Source organism: Hydra viridissima, unplaced genomic scaffold, assembly GCF_058129835.1.
Source record: "Hydra viridissima isolate aposymbiotic clone 2 unplaced genomic scaffold, HvirCarnegie_v1 scaffold_1, whole genome shotgun sequence".
NCBI lineage: Eukaryota > Metazoa > Cnidaria > Hydrozoa > Anthoathecata > Hydridae > Hydra > Hydra viridissima.
This window is the reverse complement of record NW_028324300.1, coordinates 17,524,606-17,545,302: the sequence shown is the minus strand read 5'-3', so window position 1 is coordinate 17,545,302 and position 20,697 is coordinate 17,524,606. Positions and strand designations below refer to the sequence as shown.

The 20,697-nt window shown below is 29.5% G+C and overlaps 1 protein-coding gene and 1 long non-coding RNA gene across 4 annotated transcripts in view; both read right to left on the bottom strand.

The window, feature by feature from the left end:
• Nucleotides 1–20,697, bottom strand: part of LOC149893658 (uncharacterized) — a 111,326-nt gene that overhangs the window by 9,320 nt on the left and 81,309 nt on the right. The window contains exons 1-2 of one of the 3 annotated variants that reach the window (XM_090091520.1): nucleotides 10,532–10,643; nucleotides 9,437–9,697 (exon numbers count right to left, since the gene is read on the bottom strand). The exons of 1 other annotated variant lie outside the window; for it this stretch is intronic. In XM_090091520.1, coding sequence (XP_089947646.1) covers nucleotides 9,437–9,686 — 250 coding nt within the window. In that variant the 5' untranslated portion in view covers nucleotides 9,687–9,697; nucleotides 10,532–10,643. Of the gene's footprint in view, nucleotides 1–9,436; nucleotides 9,698–10,531; nucleotides 10,644–20,697 lie in introns of those variants that run through there. One more of the 3 variants, XM_090091526.1, reaches the window with a different exon arrangement.
• The window catches only part of LOC149893660 (uncharacterized), a 148,964-nt gene that overhangs the window by 55,841 nt on the left and 72,426 nt on the right, over nucleotides 1–20,697 (bottom strand). The window lies entirely within an intron of this gene.

Sequence of the window (20,697 nt, the reverse complement as noted above, 5' to 3'; positions counted from 1 at the left end):
TCAACTTAAATATGATTTTTTTTTTCTCGGACGTAATAGATGGATTTCAAAACTCCCATTTCTGGACACCTACATGTGTCCACTATCACCTCATATAGTTGGCTTATTCGGGTTAGATAGAAGGGCACTATCCCCAAAAACATCAACTGTGTCTATTTAATGACAATGTGCTCCTAAGACCTTTTTATGAAGTTTGCCTTTAAGCGTCAGAATCAATGTTTTGATTTTGCAGTAAATGAAAAAAAATGTAAAGCATAATCATATCAAAAGTTTCCGAACAGCCTTTCAGTTTATTTAAAATTTGTTTTGAAAAGATGGAGAAACTCTATTTGTTGAAAAAACCTTAAGGTATGATTAATTCACTTTTTTATAAAAGTGCACCGCTTACACGATTCACTTAACTAAAGGTCATAGTTATGAGCTCCATATAGATAAGATATCTTTATGTGTAAGATGTTTTTGAAAATATTTAGTTTTATGCAACTTTGTTTGGCAAGTAATGTGTAAAACACAACACTATGCATCGCTTAACGGAAATAGGATTTTATACATTTTTTTTAAGTGATTTTTCATATTTAAACTTTTTACGTTTTTTTTTTTTGCATTCTTTTTTTAAATCATATAAAAAGAAATTACTTTTAGTTATTTTAAGCTTTTGAGATTTAAAAGGTTTTTTCAAGGTTTTAGAAAACTTGAATCTTTGTTAAAATCCTTTCAAAGTATATGAAAAATGTAAAATTTCTATATTATTTTTATTCGAAAATAAAATAACCATATATTTAATTGAATGCTTAACTAGAAATAGAAAAAAAAGGTTTTTGCATTGCATTTTTTTGCTGTGTTTTGAATTCTAAAACATGGATTAATAAAGTAGAGCTATTACAAATTGACTTTACTGCCATGCAAAAATATTCAGCTGACTTCTGTCACCTCATGCATTTTTACTACTATGAGTTTTATTCAAAAACCGACTAAATTTTGAAGTAAATGAAAATTCCATAGTTCAATAACATACGGTAAGTTTTTATTTGATTCAGTTTAATGTTGCGTTGGTTTCTATAAATTATCAAAATAGCTACATTCACTATTTGATACCCTTTAACACATGCATTTCCCTCAAGGCATATATTTTAAAGAAAAGATTTCAAAGCCTGTGCCAAAATTTTGCAGTCTAAGTTTATTGCACTAAATAATGCTGGTTGCATGGTTAGTTTTAAAATTATATATATACATGTATATATATATATATATATAGCGCTACTCGACTTTCGCATCACCCTTTCTTTATGATTGATTCTGATAGAGAAGTTTATGCTGATTAAGAATCGTATAAAATCATAAGCCTCAATATCAATGTATAATGCTCTAATCTGAAGTTAAAAGTAGAAAATATAAATCAAATCCGTAATATTCGCCATCTTGAAAAGTGACTTTTTTGCTCTCAAAGTTTTCCTTTTAATGTACCAGCAACCTGGTTTTTATATTTTTTTAACAAAGATATCAAATTATAGAACGTTTTGAGAATTTATACTTGTTTAAATTATTACGCAAATTTGCTTTAACTGGGATTATTACTTTGTTTTTTAAAATATCTTTTGAAATTTTTATCAAAGAAGATAAAAAATTCTTTCATTGATTATATACTAAAATAAATTTGATAGTATTAAATTGTTTATATTAAAATTATTTATATTTAAAACTGTTGACTTTCTTTTCTCATACTTTTAGTTAAACCCCCCGTAAAAATTTATTTTCAATGTGCCTGTCATATAAAAAGGAATGTTTCATAAATAGATTATCTGTAAATTTGTTTACTTATCATGGCCCTTCGAAGACCAACAATAAACGATTTTGACTCTCTTTCCTTAACAGAAATAAGAGCAAAATTCAAATAAAATTTAGAAGCTACAATTCGTTGGTGCAGTAATTATGGTTTATTCGCTGAAAGTATGAGTTGTTGTGTATGTAACGTGCCCTGCACATTAAAAGTACATAATAGATCAATCAATCAAGTCGTTTGAAGATATCCAGTTAAGCGTTGCAAGAGAACCTTCAGTTTAAGAAAGGCAGCTTCTTTGAGAAATCCCATCTACATTTGTGGCAAGTATTATGCTTAACATCTGTATGGAGTATAAGTGCTGGTAAGAGTCGGGAACTATCAATTAGCGATATAAGGCTAGAACTATATATTGGAAGCGATGATACCATTGTTGATTTGAATCAATTTTTTGCAGAGATATTTGCTTCTCATATTTCCTCAATAACCCTGATCCAATTGGCGGTCCAGGGTGTATTGTTGAAATAGATGAATCTGTTTTCTGTCGAAGAAAATATCAAGTTGGTAGAATAATCTTGCAGCAGTGGATATTTGGTGGGTATAAACCTGCAACAAAGAAAGGCATTTTAGTTCCTGTACAAAATTGCGATGCTACAATACTGATTCCAATCATACATCAATGGATACTTCCTGGATCTATAGTCTGGAGGGACATATGGAGAGCATATAATGATATGCAAGCTCCTGCATATTTATATGGGACCATTATCCATACGCTCAATTTTTAAGATCCGAAGACAGAAGCGACAACAAATCACGTGGAAGCTATGTGGTGTCGAGCCAAAGCAAAGCTCAAATTATTGATGGGGCCAACTAAAGGCGAAATGGTGGCTGATTATTTATCCAAATTTATGTGGATGCAGAGATTTCACTTTTGGGATCAGGTTGTAACAGCATATCCTGTTTGACTGCTACCATTTATAGCTTTTTGTGTGCATCTAACGTAACATACATTTATAAATTATGCCGAGGATCTTGTAATACAAAAACGGCTATTTTCGTTGCCACACAAATTAGTTAAAAACTTTTTTGTAAAGAATATTAAGGAATCCCAATTTTACTATTTAATGAAAGTTCTTTTCAATTCCATTTTTTAACAATAACTAGCTGTTTATTATCCGGCGCTCCCCGGGAAAAAAAAGAAAAACTCCAAAATATACGTAAAATGATATTATAGAAAAGTCACAAGTACAACTTTTACTACAGATACTTTGTGATACTTTGCCTCCTAGTGGTATCCAGTGTAGTAAAATAGGGGAATCCTAGTAAATAAAGTACTCCCTAGGTTCAAAAGGTTGGGACGAAAAGCAGCCTATGATCTTACCCTGGTAAAATTCGGGGTCTATGAAAAGTTCGCAGTGATTCAGATCAAAACTAGACTTGTATAAAGTACACACAAATTTTGGGCTTTATTTATTAAGTAAAAATTTTTACTGAAAAAATCGTTTAGAACTCTGTTATAAAATTAAAATTCACAAGAAGGAATTTCATGAGAGTAACATGTTTTATAGCTCGCCTGTCTTTCTCATTACACTCAAAAAAGCATTCGCGTTCAAAAGCACATTTTTATTGTAAAAACCAGGTCAGCAATGTTTTGGTTTAGAAAACAAAATCAACCATAAAGTTATTTTATTCAAGATGGCAAATATTAGGGATTTATCGTATAATTTTGTATTTTCAACTTCAGATTAGAGCACTTTCCATTGATTTTAAGACCTATGTTTTTATACGATTCTTAATCAGCATAAACCTCTCTATCCGAATCAATCATCAAAAAGGAGGGTGCGAAAGTTGAGTAGCGCCATATATATATATATATATATATATATATATATATATATATATATAGACCTATATACATATGTATATATATACATATGTATATAGGTCTACTTTACATGGTGGGATTTTATCATTGCATACATTTTGCAATTTGAGACTAACACACAGAACATGGGCTGAATTTTAAAAAATAATTACACAAAATCATCATTTTGTTTCTCCAGATTTACCCAAGTTAAAAGAATACAAAAACTGAAATATTCTGGGCAGGTGGAATATTCAGAGACTGAAGTTAAATGTAGTCTCTTCAATATGACTAAACATTCCAATTCTAGAGTGTTTCTGTGTCTTTTTGTCTTTTGGAGGGTAAAGATAATTCTATTAATGTTTTTATCACAGGAGGAACGTGATAATATATGTTATTTTCAAAGTGGGAGATGGTCAGAGTGACCAATCAGAACTTCAGAATGCAGCAACTATGAAGAGAGGTGTGGTTGATTCCACTGTGTATAGTATAGTATTTGAACTGTTGGAGATTCGAATTAGAAAAAAGATAATATAGAAAAACTGTAATCCAAATAGTCTAGATGCAACCCGTCATCTTATGTTTTGTTTTGCCAAAGAGGCTGCTTGTTTGGTAATACTGCAGTTAAGCGTAATAAAATTTTTAATTTTTGCTTGATTTAACTCTGCGATGGTGAAAATGAAAAAAATTAATCTGAAAGTGACGTTGTGAAACGCGAAAGAAAACCACCTTCAAAATATGGGAAAATTTGAAATGTATAAAAAGGAAAAGAAAAGAAAAAAAAGCTTCATACAAAAGTTAAGTAAAAGTGATAATCACTGATAAATTTTTTTATTTTTTTCATTTCTATCATAAAAATTTATATCAAATAAATATAAAGAAAAAAAAAAAAAAAGAAAAAAAAGTCAACAAAGCTGCACAAGTTAGTGCACGTTTAACTTATTTTGCCGAAAATACTAGGGATACTGTTAAATATTTATTTATGACATCTGACATAGGTAATACTTCAGTTAAGCGGCGTAAAATAATTTAATATTTTTGCTTTTCGCACTCTCGCTCGCAGAGGCTTAAAGTTCTTAAAATAGTTATAAAAACCAAAGTAGATAAATTTCAAAATAGCTATTTTTTAAATACGTTTTTGTTTAATTTTTTATTATTTTATCATTTAATTACTAAAAAATATTGTTAGTATTTACTTATTACATTATTATGTAAAGAAATATAATTTTTTATATTTTATGATTGTATAATTTTAGTTTGTTTTAGACAAATTTCTTGTTACAATGATAGAATATAGGATACTGCATAAATTGTTCTTACTAATATATTTTTTAAAAACATATTAGCAAGAACAGTAGTTGTAGTATTCTATATTCCATAATTGTAATAAGGTCTTATAGTATCCTATATTCTATAATTGTATCTGGTCTCCCACAACCAACAGGTTGAATAACCATCTAAACAAAGATTTACAATGTTAACTAAGAATAACTATTTTCTTAATATAAACAATTTATTCAATGCAGAATCAATTAATAAAATTAATTTTTGTATATATAATTATAATAAGTATAATATATAATAGATATGAAAAAATTTTAAAAATTTAAAAGTGACTATCACTTTTATTTATCTTTTGAATGAGGCTTTTTATAATTTTCTTTTCCTTTTTATACATTTCATGTACCTATACTGCAAGAAGAACAAAATGCAAGAGGTATAAAAACTATACTACATGAAGATTCAGCTGATAACTGTTCTTAAAGTAAATATTGGAGAAAGCTATGCGTATCTTTAAATTTAGATATTTAATGTTATCGTTTAATTTTATTAATGATACACTTTAGGTGCTGGTGGTAGCCAATCTGATATTGCTGAGGTCTTTTCACATAATCAACACAGTATGCTTTTTTCATGCTTGCAAAAAAAAAAAAAAGGTCATTTTCAAAAAAGTTGAAACATAAGAATCCTACACTTTCATGTTTGAGGAAAAATTGCGTTAACTGGCCTCAAATTGACTCAATTTTGCCATGTTTTTATTTTTCTCGGAAATGTGTCTTTAGTCCTATTTCTACTTAGGGATGCATAGTGCAGTTCTTGAATGTTTGCTGTAAATATTAAATGTTGCTCTTCATAAGGATTGCTAAGACATGTTTAGAATGAAAATTTCAATTATATTTCAATTATATCTATTAATTACAGTGAATACAATTTTTTCTTGAATATGTAAATGTTAGAATTTAATAAAAGATAATTTTTATAATAAATAGTTTTTATCTTAAACTTTATTATTTATTACAATAGTGAAACTTTTTAAAATTTTAACGTTTGTTGTTAAATTATTTTAGGAAGCCAAAGAGTAATGTTTCATATTAAGAAAAGAAATCAAGGAAATATCATATGATACTTTCTTGATTTAATATTAAACTTCCTTAGTTTAATATTAAACCAAGAAGCTGTATTTGATAAGCAACTTTTAAAAAACGGTTTTTTTCATAGCCACATTGTTAAAAACCTTTTTTAGCATCAGAACCTTTATCCTGCAATTGAAGGGGATGGAACTTCTGGAGTATTCATTTTTACATTTATTTATAATAAAATACTTATGTTATTTCTTTTTTTATTTGACATAAAAATATAAGTTGGAGACTAAAAATGCCTGTAACCCCTAAAAATGATAAACTGAAATATCAGACATAGAGTTTAATAATAAAAAACTATCAGTTTTATATTTTTTAATCAAAAATCGAATAAGTCCGGAAAAACCGACTAAAAAACCGGAACGAAACCGGTTTTAAGATAGACCGGAATTTTTTTTATAAATATCTATTTAAACAAACAAAATCTCATCATTGATGGTTTGTTAAAAAAATTACCTCAAAATCTTAAACAGTTCTCTAGTTATAAGGCTATTTCCTTTTTTTCTTTTAGCGCGAGGGATAGTTCACCGACTAAATTTACAAAATCTCTTGATCGGATTTCTTTTCTTTTAATTATAACAATAGCCATTCAACAACACGTTTTTTTAATGTTTCCATTTTCTTACTATTTTCTATATTAAATATTTGTATAATTCAATTTCTGTCACAAATATATTTCACTCTTTTATAATTGTGCGGAGTACTAAAAACTGTCTCGCGACGTTTAACTATAGTTAGTAACTCAATATCAAATGCTTGATTTTTGCTTAGTATAATAATATTTACTTTAATAGACTTTAGAATGGATACATAAGATTTTTACGCTTACTTCTTTCAAAGAATCATTCAGATCTCAAATAGACTCCGGAAGATAAACAATAAAGTCATTAAAGCAAAGTATCTTTTCACCATCTAAATTGCCAAAGTCTTTAAGGTGTTTATATGATTTTGTTTTTAAACCTAAATGATGCTCTCCTAATATCATCCTCGCTGAATCCATTCTCTAAAAATAATACTCATCTAAAATATATATTTTTGTTTCATACTTTATATATGTTAAAATATACAAAATATCTATAGCGCTTCGAATGATGTGAAGCACTAACGTATTACTAGCCTATCTAAAGTCCATCTTACTAACATTTATTATGCTCTTATTGTTTTGTACTCTTACTAATATTATCTTCTAAACACTATTTTTGTTTCGATATTTCAGTGTCACTGCCATTACATCAGTAAAAGTAGATTTTTCTACACTTAGTAATTCCACTTGCATCCTTTAAAACCTGTTATGGTAAATTTGTTTAAAACAAACCAAAGGGACTTGTAGTTATAGAATATTTCAGTAAAATTACAATAAGATGGTATAGATGTGGATTTGATCTCTTTCAAGATTTTTGTTATATAAAGCAATAAAAGTTTTTGATATATGAAAATGGAAATCAATCTTAAAGTAAATTTTCAGAGTAGAATAAACGCAATAATGCTTGATTGGTTAGTAATGCAGTAACTAAAGGAAGTATGCAAATAGCATTTTCTGATAATAAACCACAAACGAGAATAAATTTAATCCTTCATATCAGCTAAAAATAGATCTATTATTATGCATTGGCTTACTTTGCAACGTAATACTTAATTTAATAATAACTTTGCAACATTATAATCATTTCTAAACATTGAATCTTTCTAAAATTTTATTCAAGTTATGACCAAATAGTGGAGTAACATGAAATGTTATTTACATAACAAAAGGTAGTTCTGAGCAGGCAACTACCATTGGTGAAATGCATAGGGAAGATAAATGTGCATTTCGATGGCGTTAACAATCAATACTATCCCGGTGGGAAGTGAGCTAGCGACTAGCGAGCGATTAGCTAGCTTTATAGCGACTTTCTAGCGATTTTTCTTTTCTTATTTTACTCTTTCGTAATGTCTTTAACATTTTCAAAAATTCAATTTTTAGTGTTGGATCTATTATAATTATGAAAATAATTGAATTTTAAACATGTCGATTTTGTAACGATATGTCGCTAGCTACATATCGCAGTTTTTAAGAAAGCGATTTTATTACGAAAAGACGCTAGCTAAATATCGCATTTGTGTAGCTGGTTACCTGATAGCGATAAATCTATAGTTAGTCGAATGCTACATATCACAGCTTTTTAGCTATCGATTTAATAACGATTTATCGCTAGTTACATATCGTAACTTTGTAGCTAGCTACATGAGCTAGCCACAAATCGATAGCTAGTTGATAGCTACATATCGCAGCTTTTAAGAAAGCAATTTTGTTATGATAAGACGCTTGCTACATATCGCATTTGTGTAGCTGGTTACCAGATCACATCAGTGTAGCTGGTTACCATATCGCATTTGTGTAGCTGCTTATCGTTTTGTAGCTAAATGATAACTAAAAAACGATAGCTACATATCGCAGTTTGTAGCTATCAATTTGATTGCGACGTATCGCAGCTTTTTAGCTACCGATTTTAAGGGGGGATACCCCCTTAAAATCGCTTTTTAAGCTAGCGATTCGCTAGCTCATTTAGCTAGCGATCCGCTAGCTTAAAAAGCTAGCGATCCTCGTGGCCAAATCGCTGTCTTTATCGTAACATCTTGTCGCTAGCGATCCGCTTGCTTAAAAAGCTAGCGATCCTCGTGGCCAAATCGCTATCTTTATCGTAACGACTTGTCGCTAGCGATCCGCTAGCTTAAAAAGCTAGCAATCTTCGTGGCCAAACCGCTTTCTTTATCGTAACGACTTGTCGCTAGCTAGTCGCAAGTTTTTGTAGCAAGCGATCCTCGTGGCCAAATCGCTATCTTTATTGTAACGAGTTGTCGCTAGCGATCCGTTAGCTTAAAAAGCTAACGATCCTCGTGGCCAAATCGCTGTCTTAATCGTTACGAATATTGCTAGCCATTCGTTAGCCGATTTCCAACCGGGATATCTCCACTTAAGCAAATTAAATAATACTAAATCTCTATACTAATGTTGGAAAACAATTGTCAATTACGTATATGTTTGCTAAAAGTTTTAAAATCCTGTTATTTTTTTAAGAGTAAAAAGTATTCATATTCACACGGATACCGCTTTAGGGTCTTATGAAATTGGTAGATTATCAATTCCTGAATGAAAGTGTCATGGTACGTAGCATTTGCACTAATCTGACTCTTTGCTAATTCTTTTATATCCTTTAATTATCAGCAATTTACTCAGCCAGATGTCAATGAAACGTTAAGCTGGTATATGTGACTATTGTATCAAGTTTTAAACCAGATTAACAATATGACTTTGTCACGGAATGTCGTTTGTGAAAAATTCATAAAATCTCATTGAAAAAGTGCCATGGATAAAAAAAAACCTTTACTTACAAATCATTTGGATTTCATTCAAGACATCTACTTTACCCATCAGCATGAGAGATTTTTCAACTACAGATATAAAGTCGGAAGGATTACGTAAAACCAATTTTTTTAGCACCTCGTCCATTTTAAGCTGATCACTCTGTTCATCGAGATCGATATAATCAATGACAGCTTCATCAAAAGCTGCATCACGTGCAAAACTTTTCCACTCTGGAGAGATGTTGTCAACCAAAATGCATTTTACTTTTGGATCCATGATGAATTTTTCTAAAACAATGACAGATTAGCTGCACTAAGTTTCTAACAAATTGATCAATCGTTTTGTAAAGTCGATTTTTCATCTTATTACTAGTCTTGGTATCTTTAAAGCCATTTCATATCCCCACCGTTGTTGAAACACCCTTTTTGAAAAGTATTTGTAATCTACATAAGAAAGGCTGAAAATAAACTTCATTTTTCCTAGAGGTCACCTCATTAGCATGACTCTTAATATAGATATGAAGCGTAATAAGTCAAAGATAAATAATGAGGTGGGGGTATTGGTTTTAAGTTGGAGTTGGTAAGAAACAGAGAGATTTAATGGAACGTAAACTTAGAGAAAGTGCAGATTTAATTGGTTCATTACCAAATAAAGAAACATGCAGATTTTTTTGGTTCATTGCCAAATAAAGTATAATATGGCTGTCTTTTCGATTCATAAGGAAAGGTCTTTGTTGACCAAAGGATGGAAAGCAATAATAATGATTCCAATGAATGATAAAAAGTTAATACAATATTGCAATATAGAGTATAAAATGTATAGCTATATGTTGTTTTGGTATACTTTATATACACTCAATGTATAGAAAAAGTATCAATGACAAAATGGTAACATAATCGTTAAAAATAAAAGTATAGAGGGAATGCGGTGAATAGCAAATGCTATTCTTTAGCATTAAAAATACCAACGACAATAAGTTGTGTCGACAGAGATGATAATAGAGTGCTGAATGTATCTTTTTGAGGAAAAGAAGAAAGTAAACATTATTGCTGTAAAGTAGCTTAAAAATCTATGTTTGAATCTGAGTCGATTAAAGAGATATTTAAACAAAAAATGCTTACCCACCGGTTCACTTCTGTTTTACTTTTTGCTACGTATCTTTAAAAAAAATATGCAAGCATCAGTTAAAAAAAAATTGCTATTATTGAATATCTCATCGCAGGTTTATATAATAACTTTGCAATCACACTTATTGAGCTCATGTTACTAAACAAATAATCGCGCTGATATTTCTTTAAAGTCATTGAGATAACAGCATGATAGGAGATATGTAAAGTGACATAAACTGATAGGTTGAAATGCTTTTCCCCAATTGTAATTTTTGTGATGGTAAAATGTTCTGATAATTTAAATTTGCTGACTTAAACTTTTGTGGTAAATAAGTTCATAAAGTTAAAAAATAAAAAAAAATTGAAAATATGGATAAATGAATAAAGTTATTAGGAAATCCATTACCGGTATACCGGGATATAGAAAACAGGGATTTCGGTCGATTTTGTCATGTTTCAAATACCGGTTTAAAAGGCCTAAATACCGATATTTCGGTATTTGAATGGTTGTTTTTTTATATATTATTTTTAGCAATATTTGTATAGCTCATGTATTTTTTTAAATTGATTTATAACCAAAGTTTTAATTAAAATATTACAACATTTAAGTAGATATTAAAATGCAACTATTTTTGAGACGTATTGCATTTTCGTATTTCAGATTATAAATATACGAAAATTCGCAAACATTTGTTGCTTATTTTAAAAAGAATTTTTTATTTTATCATGTGTTTAAACTCTTTGTTTGAGTAAAAACCTGATATATAAAAGTATAGTTGTCGAATTCTGATTCATTGGCAACCTTTTGATGAAACTCCTCTCATTATTACTAGACTCATTTTTAAATCATTTTAATTCCCAGAAGGTTTATAATTACGGGTTGTTGTTTTGACACCTTTTTGAAACAATCTTAAGTGCGCATACTTTAAAGCAATGCGTTAAACACTCTTTAACTCTTGAGTTCATAACTTTACATTTTTAGTTATACGGCAAAAATCTAACAGTAAATAACGAGTTCACATTTTTATAAATTACAAAATCTTTACATACCCTGTTTCTTTGATAGTTTTTTAAAAATAATTACCAAGAACAACTATGGTAAGTTTAAAAAATTAACACTTTTATGTTTAAACTTACTTCAATTTATTTCATTTAAATATTAAATGTTTACATCAGTCACATTATGTGACTAAAATAGACATCGTGAAGATAAATTATCTGACACATATTTACAAATAGAGATATTTTAATTTAGCCGATGGAAAGTGAAATTAAAAAGTTCATTGAGCATTCAAAAGGCGGAGATAAATATTCTGTTTGGTTTTTCTTTCTCAAAGATGAAAAAGGGCAAAGTAAAAAGTACAAAGTACAGCCTTCATACACATTTAAAAACAAAGCATGATGTTATATTACGAAAACGAGATGCTATTGAACCTCTCGGTGAATCTAGTTCAATATCTTATACGCCTCTACCAAAAGTTGCTAAATATTTTTAAAATTACTACAGAATACTCGCTGGCAGCCATCTTATCTAAAATTACAGCACTTGATGAGCTTCCATTCAGAGTTTTCATAACATCCAATGATCTTCGAAAATCATTAAAAGCTCTAAATTTATGTGATAAACTTCCAAAATCCGCCACGACTATACAAAAAATAGTCTTTAGCTATAGCGAAACTATTCGACAGTAAGTAATTAAAGAAATATCAGAATATAAATTAAATGGAAAAGGTTTAAGTATTACTTTTGATGAGTGGACTTCCTTAGGGAACCGACAATACTTAAGCGTGAATGTTCACTCGGAGTCAAAGTTTTGGAATTTAGGACTTCTCCGAATCAATGGAGGTTTAGGGTTCCGAATCAAAACTTGGGCATTGTAATCAGAAGGGACTTTGGAATCAAAGCACTGCTGTTGAAAAACGAGCCCGAAATTCTTCACTTTGAGGTTGGAGACGGGAGATTGACGAAGGAAAAAATTCTGAGAAATCAAAAAAAAAAGACATGTACAAGGCCATTTGTAAACAAATAAACAATAAGGTTGTCGAGAAACAACCACAATGCGCCGATATAATCAAGTGTCTAAAAAAAGAAATGAGTCTCTTCGAAGATGAAGGTGCAAGAAAAAAATCTCCAACAGGTTTATGATCTTCTTTTATCGATTCCGCCAACTAGCGTTGAATCTGAAAGAGCATTTTCTACTGCCGGTATTATTCAAGCAAGTTGCGGTGCAGAAAGGGCGACAAAGCATCGCAAGTTTTACTTACATGTTTTTAGAAAAAAGTGCACTGAAATCAGATGGTGGGTTGGAGTTTGTGGCAACTGCAATAATAAGTAAAATGCCTCTTTCAGCTCTTGTCCAATATGTTTAAAACCTATCCGAGCTACAATGCAATCTGAAACTTGAACTGTGGTAATACCAGCTTTACCCATGTTGTTAAAATCTTCAATTTTCAGCTTTAAACGATTAAGAACAGTTTTTATGTTTTTTTAAAAATATTCTAACATTGGATGGATGAACCCTTTGCACCCGAACCATTTTTTTGTATTGGTATTCAGCTACCCATCTCCTTTTAGATGATTCACTGACAGTTTCACATTTTAAATTACTGATTGATCACTCGTTTCTTTTCTTTTTCACCAATTTATATAAAATATAGAAATTATCACGCATATTTCCAATCAACAAAAAGATAACTTTCGCAACCATTTTAATAATTTCCGCATAAAACAGTATTTAGATGTAAACTGATCGGAACGATCAACTATCTTCATAAATTCATTGTATTTAAGTATAATATTTGATTTTTTAACAGCAATTCTATCATCACCTCGGTGAAACTTTTTTACGGTAGTCATTCCGGAATTGCCACGGTTCGACATCATGGTTACAACCCGCGCACTTTTCCAAGCCAAGATCAAACTGTTGTTTATCCAATATGCAACTGTTGTTGTTTTTTCGAAAATTCGTTTCTTTATAACAAACAGCATTTCTCTCCAATTGGTATTTATTGTGCCACTCAAATGACACTTCATTATATATAATTCATTGCCTAGTACAAGACAAGTGTTATATCTTTTTGTGAAGATGTAATAGCCTCGAGCGCCAGGAACAAAATTTAGTAGCATTTGACGTAAGTGAAACGGAATTCTGATTGTCACCAAAAGGTCAGGTCTTATCAGCTGTTCTGTTGTGATGCTACCGTAATATTGAAGAATCCCATAATATGTTTGAATCGTAGAGTACACAAGTCTTTACTCCCCATTTCGTTTGCTTCTAAGAATTATAAGTAATAAAATAAAATTTAAATTCAAATTTCACAATGGAAACTTAAACACATATTATGGCCGAAAAAAAAATTTTCTAAAATTTTCTAAAATTTTCGATTTTATTTCTTGCAAGCAGTTACGATCGGATAAACAGAAATTCGAATGTTTTCATCCGCCATTATTGTGTTATATTTGCAATCGACATTATTCCCATGTTAAGGAGTACAGCAACAAATGCACGCAACTCTTGGGTTGTTAATTCTTTTCAGTATTCCAGACCCTTTCTCTTTCATTTTATTATGCGCATATTTCCTTGTTTCAGTTACAATTTCTTTAACTATATGGTCCGTATAAAATAATATCAACAAATGTAATGGCTTAATGACATTCGCACTAACTTTAGGACCTGTAGATTTCCACCATTTCTTAAATGTACCCTTAAAGATATTTCTGAAGATTCAGTGATATCTTCCTAATGAGGATTATCTTTCTCTTCTTTAACGTCTGAAATATAAAGAATTTTCATTTTTGATTTCTATTATTATTGTTTTTCTTTTTATCCCAATAACATCATCACTCTTATCATTTGTATTGTTTGACCACAACCTTCTTTGTTTTCATTAAGAATATTGACAATTGATCTACATAAGGTCAAATTAAACTCATCTTCGCTGCTACAAATTTAGTTTCTTGATTCAATTTTCGACCTTAAGCGAACTAAATTGGAAGTAGTATAATATTTTAGGTAAGCGGTAAACCAACCTTCCCCTGCTGCAAATTTTTTTACTCCAGTTCTGTAGCTGTTTTTGTTATTAATTTTTTAATAGTTTAGCATTGAGTAGGGCGGGGCTAGTTGAGCAATTTTTACTAAATCTAATACATCTTGATTCTTTCTCGGATTTACATAACTATTTCATTAATTAAAAGATAATTTTATCTGCTAAAAATTACTTTAGAAAAAAAAAACGCTTTTTAGATTTGTTTGAGAAAATATTCTCTAAAATTTACCAAGCTGCTCAACCTTCCCCAGCGGGGAAGTTGAGCTGCTGTGTGGGTCAAGTTAAAAGTAAAGTTAGTTATTTAAAAATTTTTTTCTTAACTTTTGACTTACATATTTTATTGACAAAGTAATATTTAGGTAAAAATATTTTTAAAAGAAGCAAAAATTTAATAGTTTTAAATCACAATAACATATCATTTTAAATAATGGATTTCAGATGTTATTTAAAAATTTTAAGACTATTTAATAATGATTAATTCAAAAGTGTTTATGGACCTTAAAATGTTAACCCAACAAAATTTGTTTCTCCGTATCCGATAATGCCGTTTTGTTAACTTTTTTCAAACCTGCTCAACTTATCTCGATTAGACTAGGTGATACAAATATTAGGTTATAAAAAGAGATACATTACTTAGAGAAAAATGGCTAGCTTTAATGAAATTCAAAAAAATAGGCAAAATATCAATACCTAAGTGAAGCCAGTTAAATGTTTTTTTAAGAGTATAAGAGAAAAATATTAAAATTTTTTTTTTTTACTTTTTTGGTCCAAATTTGAAAAAGTCAAATCTCACTTTACCGCAGTCCAACAACCATTTAATGCGCATTGTATTACCACTCTGTGGTAATACAATGCGCATTAAAATCTTTCATATATTAGATGTTTTGTCATTTGATGCGTAGTTTTTGAGATATTTTAGTTGTCCAACTTGCCCCTATGCTCAACTAGCCCAGCTTACCCTACCTGCAGGTCAGTTGCTCTATCTTCTAATTGTAGCAGTGTATTATTAGGGCACTCGCTAATTGCCCTAATACTACACTGTTACTGTTACTTCACTGGAAGATGAATTAGCTTAGTAGGAAGATTTCATGTGATTTCTGAAATTTTCTGGTGAAAAACTCCAAAGTTAAACGCAGTGTCAACTTATCCCTTAAGCTAACCGGGGCTCGGTTTCTCCGATTGTATTTGTCAAGCGGGTTTTAACCAAAGTTTTGGATTTCACCAAACAATATTTTTGCAATCAAATGACAAAATCAGAGAAAAAGTCGCTTCTGGTTGAAAGGAAGGTAGTTAAAGGTTTTGGTTTTTATGGTTTTTTTATTTGAAGTCAAAGGCAACAAATGCGACTTTACAAATGAAATTGAGAGAAGTAGATGTATTTTTTCGAAAGAAAATAATTTTCGTAATTCCTTACGTGGTAGTTACATTTATATCTTCTAAAAAACTATGGGGTTAAATAGTATGATAGATTTCCTTTTCTGCATTTTTCACTGTAGATTAATAAAAAGGTGGACGTCAAAGGTTTTTATTTTTCATTAGCAATTGAAAGTAATTTGATTCATTTTAGTTATTTATTGAATTTTTATTATTTCAATTTTTTTAGTATTTATAATATGTATAGAAAAGAGTATGACCTAACGACAGTATTTAATTTAAGAGAGTTTTCATCAACTTTAAAGATTTCATTATTATTTTCAGGACAAAAAAAAGAACAAAAAAAAGCAAATGTTTAAATGTTTTCTTAAAAAAAAAAAAAGATTTAAAAGAAGGAATCAGACTCTAAACAAATGCTCATAAATCAACGATCTTTTAAAATATAAAAGTTTGAATATTGTTCTCAAAGGAATTCAATAGAAGAAATTTTTTTTGAAAATAATTACTGAAGTAGACTAGATGAAGAAATACAAAGAAAAAATGGGAATTTTAGCATTTATGGCTTATTGCCATCTCCATTTTCCGTTCTTAACCTTATTATCTTAGAAGTAAAATGATAAGGTTAAGAAGGAAAAATGTCTAAAAGTAAAAGATATACATGAATTTGTTTCTCAACGATTTGTAATTTTCTTCAAGTTCCCCATTTACTCTTAAATGAATGGGCACTGGAAGAGAAGTAAGACTAACTTATACTTGGAATAACTTTCATTCTGGCTTTTGTTAGTGTAAATTATTTTTGGTCATCAAAATAAAAAAAATTAATTTTCAAATAAATGTTTTAAATTCATTTATGATAACTTAAATATTAATAACTTTTATCAAAATATTAAAAAATTATTATGAGTAAATAACATTCTATTTTATATACATATTTACTTTAAAGTAAATTAACTACCGTTGATTAGAAGATTAAAAAATAGGAGTTGTATAAAACATATATATATATATATTTATATAAACATCAAATAATATGAATTCTCTAAATAAAAATATTAATTTGTTGGAAAAAACTTTTGCTGGATTATGGTTACCCGAGTCATCAGCTCGTAAAATTATTTTAAGTTTCTTTCTTTATTATCCTTACGTAAAAACGTTAAAAATGGTAAGTATTGAAAACCAATTTTGAAAAAAACGGTTCATGAATAAAAACAAACATCAATTCAATTGTGACACCCTCAATACAGTTTCATTACTGTGGATACCATTACTGTCCCTTAAACTAAGAAAAATATTTAGAAAAGTTGGACATAGAGCAGTTTTTAAACGGAATCCAAATTTCAGATCACTGCTAACGAGTAAAGATAAATCTAAGTTACCACGCAATCGCCAACCTGGAACTTACTTAATTGAATGTAACTGTTTAAAGAAATACGTTGTCGAAACGAAATTACAATTTAGAACTTGAACCCAACAGCATCAAAAAAGCTTAAACGAGGGCAAGCACCATTAGTCTACTTTAGCCACACATTGTAAATCATGTTCAGAAGAAATTTATTGGAAAAGAACTAAAACTCTTAAAGAAGAGACAAAAACATTTGATAGGAAGGTCCGTGAGGCTCTCAGAGGCATCAATGTTCCCCTCTCTCTCTCTCTCTCTCTCTCTCTCTCTCTCTCTCTCTCTCTCTCTCTATATATATATATATATATATATATATATATATATATAGTTTTTATTCATTTTATATAAATAAATAAATAAATAATTATTGCTGTATTATTCAATAGTATCGAGCACTCTCAAACGCACTAGAGTATTTGTATTATTATACTATAATAATACATCTATTTTGCATATATGTATATATATATATATATATATATATATATATATATATATATATATATATATATATATATATATATATATATATATATATATATATATATATTATTATACAAATTAAATAATTAGCTTGGTTTATATTACATTACTTAAAGTTTCACGCAACAGCGATCATCAGATGTTATAATAAGTTTAAGAGCCAAAGAAAATTTCTTGAAGTATAGCAAGCCATGAGCTTGACTTTCCTGTAGTTCATGTAGAGCCACGGTTGAAGTTTACTGGCTTTAAAGTTGCTAATTTAGGAGAATGGGTAACCTGCTATATGTGGCATACAACGATGATGAAAAAACATCTTGCCATCCGATTGCTGCCGAAGTATGCCTCATTGAAGTGAAGTATTTAATGAGGAACTTGGTCATGATGCCAAATGTTATTGCCCTGAACAATTTGACCATGTGATGTTTCTCTCAACTGCACACGTATGTACTTGAGTAAAAAAAAATCTAGTATTTGACCAAGATGACCCTTTTTTTGTTAGGCAGGGAAGCACTCAACAGTTGCCAGTTGTACCGCCTGAACTACAATGTCTATATTGTTACAAGGACACTTCATTAAATCACTGATGGAAGTTTAACTGGAGGAAACCACCTCATCAAAGCTGTTATGAAGCACATTAAAAGAACTGCAAAATGCTAAAAATACTCCATTTGAAGGTCACATACTAGTAAAAGTTGTTCTAGGATAGAAAAAAAGCTGAAGAGCTGGGCACAGTAACAGTTTTTTCTTTGGTTGGAAGTGTTAAACCTAAGCATTTTCAACCAAACTGTGCACATAGTTTATGTACACAGCTTCTGTACAAGGAGTGTAACACATATACAGAAAGTAGCTTATTATATTTTTCTTTTCTTTTAACATTTTTCAAACAGCTTTTAATTTTAACGCGTACATTAAAGGTTTATTTCTTTACTTGTTTTTAAATATATAGCAATCAGAGTTGTCCTGTTAGCTTTTTTTACTTGCAAGAATAAAAAATGCATATAAACAATATTGATCAACGTAATTTCAACATTGTTTCAACGTCGTGTACTTGCTAGGAAATAAAATAAGTTAAGTAAGTCAGAATCGGAAAAGTTTCTAGTAATAAAAGTTAAATTCTCTTCAGGTATTACATCTATTTCTTAAAGTTATTTTTTTTTTAATTAATGGGCTAAAAAGAAGAGCTATTATAACTTTTTTATTTCCACAAAAAGCAAACAGGATTGTGAAAATTTTGCGTTCACAACCACAGAAGAAAAAAGTGACAATGAGGATGTTGATTTTCTTTGAAGAAGAAAATATAAACGAAGAGAAATTCCTGATTGTTTTCCAAGTAGGTATTGGTTTATTTGCTAGAATTATAAATTTCAGTTTTTATAACTGAAAATAAAAATACATGAGTTATCATAATTTATACTATAAAACACTAATTGTATTTACAGTTTCAGTTATCAAAGATTTGAATGAAGTATCATTGCATATGACCTCCAGGAGTTCATCGATTAAATCTAGAGAGAAATGTATATACACATACATACATACATACATACATACATACATACATACATACATACATACATACATACATACATACATACATACATACATACATACATACATACATACATACATACATACATACATACATACATACATACATACATACATACATACATACATACATACATACATACATACATACATACATACATACATACATACATACATACATACATACATACATACATACATACATACATACATACATAGGAACATATATCGTTAAGGGCGACCACCTCTTTATCCATTACAAACGGATCCAATTTTAATTTTTTTTTGTTCACTAAAAGAGTTTTAATTTCCCTAATCTTGAATTAAAATGTATAATTATACTTAAATACACTCGAATGAGGGATTTCTAAGGACTTTATTTGAAATTTGCCCGGAAGCGTTTAAACAGTGAAATCAAATATTTGTATATATCGAAAAGTTAGTATAAGCGGATCCAACTTTACACGATACTGATTCGAAAGCTTCTATTATATTATATACTGAATACTGAGAAAACCATATCCACATCTTCATCATTGTTGTTGATTTATGCCGCGGTTTGTAGTTTTACTGCTAAGCGCGTCTGGATGCGATTAGTGGAGGTTTTTAAAAGCAAACATTTTTTTTACTTATAAAAGAAGAGAGAAAAACTGTATATAAACAGAAAGAACGAGGAAAGTGCGAAAATTATTATATACAAATTAGTTTTTCTTTTTCTTGTTTAATTGACCTTAAAAAAAATTGAAAAACATAAAAGAAACATCTTGGAGTTATAATTGATAATGCGAAATACATCACAGCATACAACTAAATTAAAACGAAATGAAGACTTGTTGCCTTCATCATAATCCGTAAGAATAAAGCTCAAAGTCGTTAAATGGGAATTACTCTACTATTATTTTTTTTTTGTTCTCTCGAGAACTTTTATACCTTTTTTTGAAAGTTTAACCCCACTTTTTCTTTCTTGTTTCTGTGTAAAACATCAATTTGTGTTGCAAACTTTGTTTCAAGTCAAAGAACTAATTCCGTTAAAAAATTGGCGAGTATAATCATTTTGATGGGATTTTTAAATTTTTCAACTTTAAATAAGACTACTTTATGTTGGTCAAAAATTAATATTGATTGATTTTCTTTTATTTTCAACAACGATCTTTCTCATCTTGCAATAAAGGGAAAAAAGACGGGAGGGGGTGTGAATATGCAGTAGCGCGTCATTAAATAGAAAGGTTAGCTAAGGATGGCGAAGGAAAAGTTTTTAAAATAAAATTTTTACAGCAATAGTAAATGTAAATGTTAAAATATATAAAAAATAAATCTAGTAAATATT